At 42.7% G+C, this 12,616-nt stretch overlaps 1 protein-coding gene across 2 annotated transcripts in view; it reads right to left on the minus strand.

The window, feature by feature from the left end:
• ints1 (integrator complex subunit 1) overlaps nucleotides 1-12,616 on the minus strand; it is a 107,825-nt gene that overhangs the window by 50,756 nt on the left and 44,453 nt on the right. For both annotated transcript variants that reach the window (XM_048552169.2, XM_059653933.1), the window contains exons 21-26: nucleotides 12,248-12,427; nucleotides 11,269-11,418; nucleotides 10,580-10,765; nucleotides 8,847-8,951; nucleotides 7,755-7,922; nucleotides 6,633-6,744 (exon numbers count right to left, since the gene is read on the minus strand). In XM_048552169.2, coding sequence (XP_048408126.1) covers nucleotides 6,633-6,744; nucleotides 7,755-7,922; nucleotides 8,847-8,951; nucleotides 10,580-10,765; nucleotides 11,269-11,418; nucleotides 12,248-12,427 — 901 coding nt within the window. The remainder of the gene's footprint in view (nucleotides 1-6,632; nucleotides 6,745-7,754; nucleotides 7,923-8,846; nucleotides 8,952-10,579; nucleotides 10,766-11,268; nucleotides 11,419-12,247; nucleotides 12,428-12,616) is intronic.

The raw sequence follows: 12,616 nt of genomic DNA on the forward strand, positions 1-12,616 counted from the left end.
TGGAATTTGAATTTTAAGAAATCTGGAATTCAAAGTCTACTGATTACCATGATACCACTGTCAATCACTGTAAAAACCATCTGGTTCACCAAAGTTCTTTAGGTGGGGAAATCTGTCAGCGTAATCTGGTCTGCCTTACATGGGACTCCAGACCCCACAGCAACATGGTTTACTCTTAAGTGCCCACTCAAATGGCCCTAGCAAGCCTTTCAATTGTATCAAACCATTAAAACATCTCAAAGGAATTAAACTAGATGGACCACTCAGCATCAATCCATGCACTAAAAATAACAGAAACAAACTCAGTCCTGCCAAACCTGCAATGTCTTCTTCAGAAACATGTGAAGGCTACTGCCAAAATTGAGATGTCTGTCTCACACACTAGTCATGAAACAGCCTGGTACAGTCATACTTAAGGAATTGTCCCTTACAAACAATGTCTTATCTAGCAATGGTGACAGTGCCGTGTATGTCCTGTCCTATCACAGGATAAACCTAGCAGAGGTGGCAGAACAGAGTTATACAGTCGGAAAAGAATTGCCCTGGCTGCCCCCAACATTGACTCTGGACCCCATGAAGTATTTTAGCACTGAGTTAAACGTGGATAATGAAACAAAGCGCTGCTTACAACTTACTGCTGAGTCTGTATTCGTCTATGTTAAACGTCCTTTGAAGGAAGCACTAAGGATAGCAACAGCAGAATATATTCTGGATGGGGGAACTCAATGTACTAAGAGTGGCTTGGCAGCGCCACGACTAACTGAGCTGGTTGAGTCCTAAAGGTCGTCGCTGCAGGTTTGGATCTGCAACAGGTGGAGACAGAGCCAAGAAGGAAAAACATATTGACCTGATCCTCACTTACCTGCCAGCTGCAAATGTATCTGTCCAAGACAACATCAGTGACAGCAACCACTGCACAGTCATTGTGGAGACTGAATTCCATACTCACACTGAGGCTACCATTCATCATATTATGTGGCACTACTATTATGATAAACAGGATAAATTTCAAACAGATCTAGCAACTGAAGACTGGTACTCATCAGCAGCATTGTACTCATTGTGCTGCAATCTCTTTGCCCAGCATATCTTCCACTCAGCCAAAACTATCAAGATAGTGGTTCAATGAAGAGCGCCAGAGGGCATGCCTGGAGCAGCACTAGCCACACCTAAAAACAAGGTATCAGTCTGGTGAAAGTATAGAACAGGACTGCTGACAGGCCAAACAGCATAAACAGGAAGTGATAGAGAGCTGTGTTATTCCATAAGCAACAGATCAGCTCTGAGCTCTGCAGTCCTTCCACATCAGATGTGAATGGTGGTAGATAATTAAAAAAAAAAGGTGGACTATCTACAAATATCGCCTTCCTCAGTAACAGGGTGGTCCAGCACATTAGTGCAAAAGATAAGCCTTAAGTATTTGCTGCAATCTCCAGCCAGAAATGTTAAGTGGATGATCCATCTCAGTTTCCAGTGGAGTCTCCGGGCCTCAGAGATATTGTCTTCAACCAATTCGATTCACTCACATGATATCAAGGCGAGGCTGGAGGCTCTCAATACTACAATGGTTTTGGGCGCTGACAACATTCCAGCGAACGGTACTGAAGACTTGTGCCCCAGAACCTGCTGTGTCCATGGCCAAGCTGCTCTGGTACAATTACAACACTGGCATTTGTCGAACAATGTGTAAAATTGCCCACGTATGTCACCTACACAAAAAGTAAGACAGATCCAAACTGGCCAAGTACCACACCATTACTCTACTGCTGATCATTAGTAAAGTAACAGAAAGTGTAATCAACAGTGCTATCAAGCAGCACTTGTTTCATAATTGCCTGCTCACTGACACCCAGTTTGGGTTTTGTCAGGACCTTCCAACTCCTGATCTCATTACAGCCTGGTTTTAAAGACGGACAAAACAGCCAAATTCCAGAAGTGAGGCAAGAGTGATATTAAGACCAGATTTGATGCAGTCTGGCATTAAAGGGTCTTTAGCAAAACTACTGAAATCAGCAGCAATAGCTGCGGGAGAAGGAGACAAGTGAGAGCATATGAGAGAGAGCGAGAGCGAGTGCGAGAGAGCGCGCGAGTGAGAGAGAGAGAGCGAACCTCTCTTAGCACAAAGAAAGATGGGTGTGGCCGTGGGCGTCAGTCATATCAGTTCCAGAGCATCATTGCAGGAGCTTCTCAGGTTAGTTTTGTACTCAAACCAACTTTTAGCTGCTACTTTAATGACCTGTCCTCCATTAAAGGTTCAGCAGTGGAGAAACCTACAGATGATTGCATGACGTTCAGCACTATTTGCAAGTCCTCAGATATTGGGAGTAGTTTTCATCTAAATTCAGCAAGATTTGAGCTGACAAGTAGGCAGTAACATTTGTGCCAGATGCAATAACCACTTCCAACAAGACTGAATGTGTCTCATTGCCCCTTGACATTCAATGGCATGGCCTCTGCTGAATCCTCACTATCAACATCCTTGGAATATCACTGGCCATGAACTGAACCATACAAATATAGCCATACAAGTGCAGATGAGAGACTAGGAATCCAGCAGCAAGTAGCTCTCTTCCTGACTCTCCAACACATGTCCACAGTCTACAAGGCACAAGCCAGTGGTGTGATGGAACACTCCCCACTTGCTTGACTCCAAACAGGACCAATAGCCCTCTTGACTGGCATCACATCTACGTACATCCACTCCCTCCTCCATTGACGCTGTTGCAGCAGTATGTATCATCCACAAGATGCAATGCAGAAGTTCACCAAATATCCTTTGCCAGCATCTTCTAAACCCATGACAACTACCATCCAGAAGGGCAAGAGCAGCATATACTCGGAATCACCACCATATGCAAGCTCTCCCGAAATCACTCATTGTCATGATTTGGAAATATATTCCTTCAATGTGTCTGTGTTGAAATCTTGAAACTCCCTCCTCAACAGCATTGTGGGTGCCCCAGCTCTACACGGGCTACAGCTCACCACCACAGTCTGGAGAACAATTATGAATAGTCAATGAACGCTCGTCCAGCAAATGTGACAACTCCTGAATGGATTTTTTTTAACGGCAAAAAACTCACTTGAAAAGCCAGCATTTATTATCCTTGAACAGAGTAGCTTGCTCAGTCACTGCAGAGGGAATTAAGAGTTAACCACATTACTGTGAGACTGTAGTCACATGTCAGCCAGGCCAGGTAAAGACAGTAAACTCCCTTCCCTAAAAGGCATTCATGAAACATCTATTTACATTGTTTCGTGGATTGGGAATGATTTTTAATTCCAGAATTTGATGAAGAAACAGCTGATAATTATCCAAGTTAATACTGTGCACAATCTGGTGGTGTTGGCATTCCACTGCGCCTGCTGTCTTTGGTGTTCTAGATCAGGGCTTCTCAAATTGTGGGTCATAGCCTCCAGAGCAGAGATGACACAAGATTGGGAGGTCATGAGTACTCAAACAGAAATTACTGTCATGAAGCTTGCATTTAATTCCAAAATCCTTGCATTTTATTCTATTGGGTGGACTGTGGGGGGAGGGGTGGGGGAAGAGAGAGACTGCGAGAGACATGGGTGGGGGGAGGGGGGGGGGGAATGTGTGCAGGTGTGACAGATCTTCGAAGCCTGACTACTACAAAAATAAGGTATGTTTCCCTGTAGATTGAACAATTCCCAGAATTTCTTTCCCCATTCACACTCAAGAACTAGCCATCCTCCAGAGCAGCTAAAAATACTATCTTGCCTAAACCTGCCATCATAAGAAGTCTGAGGCATTAAAACAGACTACCAAATGTTTTCCCAGTGTATGTTGAGATGCTGTCAAAGAAGACTTGCACAGTTGCTGTAGGTGGCATTCTCTAATTCCCCAAATACATTAGTGGTGTAGGGAGGGATGTTTTAAGCTGATAGATGAAACTGTTGATTAAGCAGTCTGCTGCATTATGAAGAATAGGTATATCAGACAGGCAACATATCAGGAAATATCATTCACGAAATTACATTTGCAATGCTGCAAGTAAATGTATCACTTAAAACAAAAAGCAAAGGACCAAGCTATATAACACTGCAACATGGCTTTCACAGGCCAGAACTGATCATTCCATTAGCCTTTTGAGATACGAAGGTGAGTACTGTTTGTCAATGGGTTGCATCGTTTTTTTTTGCATAAAATCTAAGGGTCATTTCACATTAGGACCCATGTTCTTTACCTGCCAATCTCCTCCAACTTCACAGAGGGCCCTCATTATAGCAGTGACATTGCCCACTTTCCATACTACTCATTCTCACATTGTCAGAATAAGATTGCCAATTTGTATCAAATTGTGAGTAATTTTCTACTGCGGACTCACATCTCTTTTGAACTAATGGGGGCTGACTTCCTGATATCACTTCAGTTTACGGCTGGTCAAGGGAGAGCAGAATCCTGTCTAACTTGCATTTCAAACAAGATGATAACCAAGTTCACCATACAGTCCCTGCAACCGGCTGGATATTAAGCAAATGTCGAAAGTAGATTGAAATGGGATAAAATTTGAGTTTTCCTCCTCATATCATCAGCTCAATAAAAAACAAATACCTTTTCTACTTTAAGAGTATATATTGCATTTGGAGGAAAGGATTTTGAAAAGGAGTATTCTCTTTGTAAACATGCACACAAACAAGCAACCAAGTCACACAGATCGAAAAAAATAAATACGTTTGAAGTGCAGTCACTGCCACAATGTAGGAAGGGCAGCAATTCATTTCGACATAACAAGCTCCCATAAACAGCTTTGAGATAATGACCAGACAGAGTCACAGAGAAGTACAGTACGAAAACAGACCCTTCAGTCCAACAGGTCCATGCTGACCAGATATTCTAAATAAATCTAGTCCCATCTGCCTGCATTTGGCCCATATCCTACTAAACCCTTCTTATTCAAGACCTCATATGGATGCCTTTTAAATGTAATCGTAACAGCCCTCACTACTTCCTCTGGCAGTTCATCCTACACATGCACCATTCTCTGCAAGAAAACATTGCCCCTCAGGTCCCTTTTAAATCTTTTCCCTCTCACCTTAAACCTAAGCCCTCTAGTTGTGGACTCCCCCACCATGGGGAAAAGGCCTTGTCTAATTGCCCTATCCATGCCACTCAAGATTTTATAAACCTCTATAAGGTCACCCCCTCAGCCTCCAATACTCCAGGGAAAATAGCTCCCAGTCGATTGAGCCTGCCCCAATAGCTCAAAACCTCCAACCCTGGCAACATCCTTGTAAATTTTTTCTGAATCCTTTCAAGTTTTACAACATCCTTCCTATATCAGGGAGATTAGGACTGCATGCAGTATTCCAGTAGTGGCTTAACCAATGCCTTGACGGCCACAAGATGACCTCCCAACTCCTATACTCAATGCACTGACCAATAAATGCAAGCGTACCAAACACTTTCTTCACTATCCTATCCACCTGCAACTTCACTTTCAAGGAACAGTGAACCTGGATGCCCGGGTCTCTGTGTTCAGCAACACCCCCCAGGACCTTACCATTAAGTATATAAGTCCTCCCCTGATTCGCCTTTCCAAAATGCAGCACCACACATTTATCTAAATTAAACTCTATTGGCCACTCCTCAGTCCATTGGCCCATCTGATCAAGATCCAATTGTACTCTGAGGTAACCTTCTTCACTATGCACTACATCTCCCATTTTGGAGTAAACTGCAAACTTACTAATCATACCTTTTGTGTTCACATCAAAATAATTTAAATAAATGATGACAAGCAGTGGGCCCAGCACCAGTTCCTGTGGCACACCGCTGGTCACAGTCTCCAGTCTGAAATGCAACCCTCCACCACCACCGTCTGTGTTCTACCTTCAAGCCAGCTCTGCACCCAAATAGCTAGTTCTCCCTGTATACAGTGTGATCTAACCTTACTATCAAGTCTATCATGAGGAACTTATCGAATGCCTTACTGAAGTCCATGTAGATCACCTCCACCACTCTGCCCTCATCAATCCTCTTTGCTACTTCTTCAAAAAACCCAATCAAGTTCGTGAGACATGATTTCCCCCGCACAAAGCCATGTTGACTATCCCTAAGCAGCCCTTGCCTTTCCAAATACACTTAAGTCATGTCCCTCAGGATTTCCTCCAACAACTCGCTCACCACCAACATCAGGATCACCGGTCTATAGCTCCCTGGCTTTTCCTGACCACCTTTATTAAATAGTGCCACAATTTGAGTCAACTTCCAGTCTTCCTGCACCTCACATGTGGCTATCAAATGTCTCACAGCAAGGGGGCCCAGCAATCTCTTCCCTAGCTTCCCACAGAGATCTAGGGTATACCTGATCATGTCCCAGTGTTATCCTTAGTACTGCAGCAGAAGTATCCACCTGTGCTTTGTGTTCGAGCCCCTGAGATAGATTTGAACATGCATTATTCTGAAAGATGAGTGATAGATGAAGAGAGTCATCACACAACTTTCAGACTCTGAGGCAAGTGTGCAATCCATTAAGTTGTGGACAACATATATAATAACTAATTCCACCAGTGTTTGTTCTTCTGTCTACTAACACAAACACACAAGGTTAAATGCAATTCAGAGACAGACACCTTTACCCCAGCTCAACCCCATTTTGAGTTTATACCTTGAGGGGGTCCAAGCGTCAAGAGGATGACCATGGCATGAACCACCAAGATGTGCATGGTGGCAGTTTCCCCAGTGGTCCATCGCAAGAAGACCTGGTCCTGAGATTCAGACTGAGAGTCAGAAACACAAGATACAGTTAACAAAGGAAATGTTTTCCCTATAGCAGCAGTCAGATTTCTAGAAAATAAATTGCATGCAAGTTTGAAAAATATTCAAGTCGATAGTAACTTCTCAAAGGGAATCGGATAAACACTTACTTGAAAAGGTAAGACTTGTGGGTTCCTGTAGTAAGAAACTAAATGAAATAACTCTCTCAATGAGCCACAGGTATTAGCTGAATGGGCTACTTCTGTGCTATACCATTGTATAGCAAACATTTTAGAAGCAGCAGAACCTCAAGCCAGTGCCTGTGTCTCCTCTCAATGTATCAAATAATAGAATCATATAATGCAGGATGATGGCAATTGGTCCATCATGCCTGTGCTATCACTTTGAAAGGTCTCCCCAAATAATCCCACCTCCTTGCTCTTTTCCCATAACTCTGGAAATTTCTCTTTTTCAAGTGCATATTCAATGCTTTTCTAGAAGTTTTTCTTGCACCTCGTTCCACCATTCTTCCATATAACTATAGCTCACTGTGTAAAAAAGAAAAATTTCCCTTGTCCTTTTGGTTCTTTGAAAATCACCAGGGATCAGTGTCTTCCTGTCTTCAAACCATACTTTAATACCTTCACTGGAACCATGCTTAACCTACCCTTTTCTAAATGAGCACAATCCCACTTCTGACATCTCTGTTCCCTGTCTCACTCAGGGCATGCACATTTCTAGTCTTGCTCGGTAGTTTTATTTTGAAAGGTAATTGCAATTCAATTCCATCAGATATTGAGGAGTTCTACGAAGAGACTATAACAAACTTGGCACACATGGGACAAGTGGCAAATTCCTCAACAAAAACTAGAGTACTAGGAATGCTCCCAAATCTCTCTCAGCATCAAGTAGTTCAGGAGTCAAGTCCTTACAGCCACTGATCTGAACTTACTCTGCCAGCTCCCATGGGCAGCACCTGCCAGTTACAACTGAACCAGTGCTCCCAGTCATTCTAACAAGACAATCAACTCACCCAGCTGTACACCTCCTCCTCTTCCTTGGTCTTCCGCATTCGCTTCACATAACGAGAGAAGATGGCAATCAGTGCCACCAGCACAGACTCACATTCTGTTCGGTAGACGTGCTTGGCGAAGAGATGAGTCATGATAGTGGACCGCTCAACAATTAAGCGAGCAACATCCTAAGGAGGAACAGTGATGGGTTACAGGCAGGGGAAAGAATGTGAATTATGGAAAAGAGGGATTTACGGAAGCGCAGGATTTGAAAGAGGAAGATCAATTAACATTCTTGGTGCAAATCCATCAGATCCCTGGAGATGAGCTACACCCAACAGACTACTGAAAGGTCTCCAATAGAAATCCATTAGCTTGTTCTTTTTTATAGCAAAAAGTCATTTGATGGTTTATAGCATTTTGTTTTTATTAAAACAGAGCAAACCATGTCATTCCAATCATCCATCGTCCCGTGAATCTTGATAATCTACGCTGATTCCTAATGGGACGTTTTCTCAAATCTAAAAATTTCACGGTTTTCAAATCCTACAATGGTGTCATTCTCTTTAACATCCTTCAGCTCTATAACCCTCAAAGATCTTTGCATTTCTTGAATTCTGGCCTCTTGTGCATCTCTAATTATAACTGTTTACCGTTGCCAAATGGATCTCACTCCAAAATGGAATAGTTGAAGAGAATAAGATTGATGCACATACAGGGGGAAGCTAGATAAACACATGAGGGAGAAATAGATGGAGGAGATCTTGAGGAGTTAGGTGAAAGGAGGATGTTCTTGTTGAACATTAATATCCTCACGAATTTACTGAGCCAACTACCCCATTTCTGTGCTGTAAACACTTTGTAGATCAGTTTTCTTTCCATTAAAACTGTGATGTTGGTGTTGGAGCACAGGTAACTTCTGCTAATAACCCGACAAACAACAAAGTGTTAAATGATGCATCCAATCAACAAATCTGAAATCTCACTGAAATTTAAGGCAAAACTTTCACAAGCTACACATGAGACAGCAACTTGTCCTGAGAATAATTGCTAATAGCTTTTTGTTGCTTCTCCCTTATTTTCCTGTTCAAACCTGCTTTTATTTTTCTTACCAGAGCAAGATCGTTGTGCTGAGCCTGTTCCTCTACTGGTGCATGTTGTGACAAATAAATGACATAGGCACTGATGGTTTGGGGATCAGTCTCCACATGAATGGCCTGCAAATTGAAATCAGCAGTAAAATATAATAACTACATATGTTTCTACATGCATACTGTAACAAAATATAGAAGCCTGTCCTGCCAATTAACAAAATCAAGGCTAATTTGTGAGCTAACTCCATACATCCAAGTTTGCCCCAAGTCCATGCAAATGTACTTCCACTTAACAGAAATCAATCAATCTCAGATTTTAAATTAACAACCAAACCAGCATCAAACAGCGCAGTGCCATCAACACAGGCTTTACTTCTCAAGGAGACAGTGGAAAAAAAAGGGAGTCTGCTGCCATCATGTGGTGAAGACGTAAAGCCCTAGCAAAATACATACCTAGTATAAGGATGTCCAGTCTGCATGAGAACTTGTCTGACCAAGTAGAGAACTTTAAACACACAATCCAGGCTGACATTCCAGTGCAGCACAGCAGAGGTTTGAGGGGTGCTTTGTGGATGAGACGTTAAACTGATTCTCAGTCTACTCTTTCTGGTGCATGTAAAAGTTTTCACGAAACTGTTTAAACAAAAGCAGGGAATTCTGCTCTGTCCTGGGGCCAATATTAATCTCTGGAGCATCAACACAACAAAACACCTCTCATCCAATCATTAGTGCCCTGATACTGGAGACAAAAAAAAACTGCAAATGCTGGAATCCAAGGTAGACAAACAGGAGGCTGGAAGAACACAGCAGGCCAGGCAGGACTGAAGAAGGATAATACCTGAAATGTTGACTGTTTCTTTCCTCCAGATGCTGCCTGGCCTGCTGTGTTCTTCCAGCCTCCTGTTTGTCTACCCAGCACCATGATATTGGTGGGATCATGCTGTGCACAAATTGACTGTCATGGTTTTGTTACAACTGAGACTTCAAGGAATACACAAACAACCGAAGGAGTATGTTGCTTGATTCGATCAGTCAAAGCAATGTTCTGCCTAACACACAACTGAAAAACATCGCGCATGAATCTCAGTGCTAGAAAAATCCAGATACATGGGCACACATGTACCTACAACTGGCTGGGCTGATCACATTCCTTTGATTGGTCGTACAAGGCAGAGTTCACATCAGAACGAATACTGTTACGTGTTCTCCAACTGGGCAGCACTTGGGAAGAATCCTGAGTGTGCCAATTCTTTAAGCTCCCCACTAACACTTCACTAACATCACATTTAAGATAATCGGTTCAGCTTCCAATGTGTAACATTTATGCTCACTAGAGGCAACAGATATTCATATGCTAGGACCCACTATGGGCAGACAAAAAGAATATGTTAAAGGCTTGTAACTTTTCTTGAATTACCTAGAAATTTAGGGAGCCAAAAGCATCCTGGTGCTTTCACCATGGCAATATCTGAGCCAGAGTCAATTTGTCAAACAATCAGCAACCTTTTCTCCTTTAATTTGAATCAATTTAGTTTGAAATATAGTATTTTTGTATTTGTCCTAAAGAATTGAAAGCAAAAAGCTTCAGTGACATGTCTTCTTTTTATATAATTCCCTCCTTTGTTGTTACATTTTCTTTCAAGCCTGATGCTCAGCTGAGGCTGCCAGTCATTGACAGCCTCTCCACATTAATAATAATCATTAAAAAACACTCTAGTGATACCCAGTTTTCACTGGATTGCAACACCCACCTGCTGCAGTGCCAAGGAAGTCATTGTACAGACACTGCTGAAGAGAGGCAGTTTGGGAAGATCCCGCAGGAGCCATTGATATCCAGGGAGTGGTTCCCCGTCACTTGAGTCCTCTTCCATCATTTGCTCTCGCTCTTCCACATCACGCAGGCTGCTCTCAGAGTCAGTCAGTACCAGAGACAAGCCCTGGACCAATGAGAAAGAATATGCGGTGTACCCAAGTCACCATATTTCCTTTAGATCCCTAACACACAAGAAGTCTTCCAAAGTGGGACTAAAATTTAAACATTGAAAAAATGAACTGGTTATGCCCAAAGCATAAGCAGAGAGCCCCAGTAACATTCTGTGACTGCCTTTGAAGCACTGAAGTCACCATGTGGACAGGGTGAGGGGAGCAACAGTCAGACAGATGAGGATTGTGTGCAGTATAACCATCAGCACACTTGCTTCACAATTAAATAACCCAATAATATTCACTGTTTGGGGCTATGCATAAGTTAACAGTCACTTGGCAAGGGGTGAGGAGTGTTTGCCATGTCCAAGACAGGGAAGTACAATGCAGTAGAAGATGGTCAAAACACAATTTGTTACACCAGACTTCCTTCAAAACATAGACAGTACCTGCTCCAAATTCATTAAGGGGGAAACAGGCTGTTGATTTATTACATGAATGCTCTCTTCTGACTTACCTTCATGGCTAGAACACGTGAGGCCACCTGTGGGGAGCTTAAACGCCGCAAGAAATAATCCAAAACTTCACAAGTGGTTTGCTCATCAGCTTTGGGGCCCAAGAGGAGGTCCTGCAGGCGGCCCAGGAGCTGTCGCTGTTTCTGCTGCCTCTGTATTATGGGAGAACAAGAAGCAGGGTTCATGCAATGATGCAATCTGCCCTTTTCCAGATACATGGGTGCAGAACCTTGGCTGACACTCCTAATGCCATTGCTGAGAGAACATTATGCTATTGGAGCTGTCACCTTTCCTACACACAAATCCAAGCTCCTGCTTACCTTCTGCATTACAGAGAAAAGCAGTCACTTGAAAAAAGAATGCAATCTGCAGCATTTGTTCCCTTCACTCAAATGCTTTCAGAACACTGGTGACTTTTGCCTGCAGAAGAATATTAGAATTGGACCTCTCTCAAACTTCCTTCAGCTTCCAATTCAGGTCACGTGTTCAATTTCCACTCCACACACTTGAGAGCAAAATCCAGTCAGACAAATATTTTGCCACACTGATCAATTATTCTTTCAGTGCCCTGATTGGCTATTCAGTGCATCACTGTGATTGGTTAAGTGTAAATTGCCTTGGATGCTCATAATGGAATTGTGATTGCGAATGTAAATAATGGCAAATGTCAACATAGCCCTGGGATTGGGTACAGAGGCTCCATAAAACTTGTGCACATCATTTATATCTGTGAGATCCCAGAGTCTTCAAAAAGATTGCAGATAAAACCATTTGCCTCCATTCAACAACTACCCAATGTCCCGCTCCAACCACAATCTGGGGTCACGCTGACTTTCAAATAAACTGGCCTCACAACTGGGAGGAAAATGTTTGGGAAGCATTAGCCTAACATCATGAATGGCATTGTGTAAATGCAAGTCTATACTTCCTCAGTAATAATGTGCTATTATGGCTGACCCACTTTTACACCTACAGCCTCACCTGTCGCTTCTTGGCTCTCTGCTCTTTGCTCTCACTCTCATCTTCCTCTTCTGTTGAAGTCACTTCATCGGCTGCATCATGGAGCAGAAATTCACACAGACACTGGACCGGCAGCACATCCAAGGATCCTTCACTCGATTGCACTAGATCTGCTAACCAGGGCATGGACTGAGACGAGGCCTGAAAGGGAGGAAAGCAGGAATAAATATCTCAAATAATCAATAGAATTTTAACTTTCCAATAGTATTTTAAATATGATTGCATGATAATTGACAGAACTTATTGACAGAACCAGAGGGTTAGCAACCAACAGGGTACAGATAATTGGTTAAAAATTCCAGGGAAGATGCTAGATTTTTTATTTACACA

Source organism: Stegostoma tigrinum, chromosome 23 (assembly GCF_030684315.1).
Source record: "Stegostoma tigrinum isolate sSteTig4 chromosome 23, sSteTig4.hap1, whole genome shotgun sequence".
NCBI classification, from domain to species: Eukaryota; Metazoa; Chordata; class Chondrichthyes; order Orectolobiformes; family Stegostomatidae; genus Stegostoma; species Stegostoma tigrinum.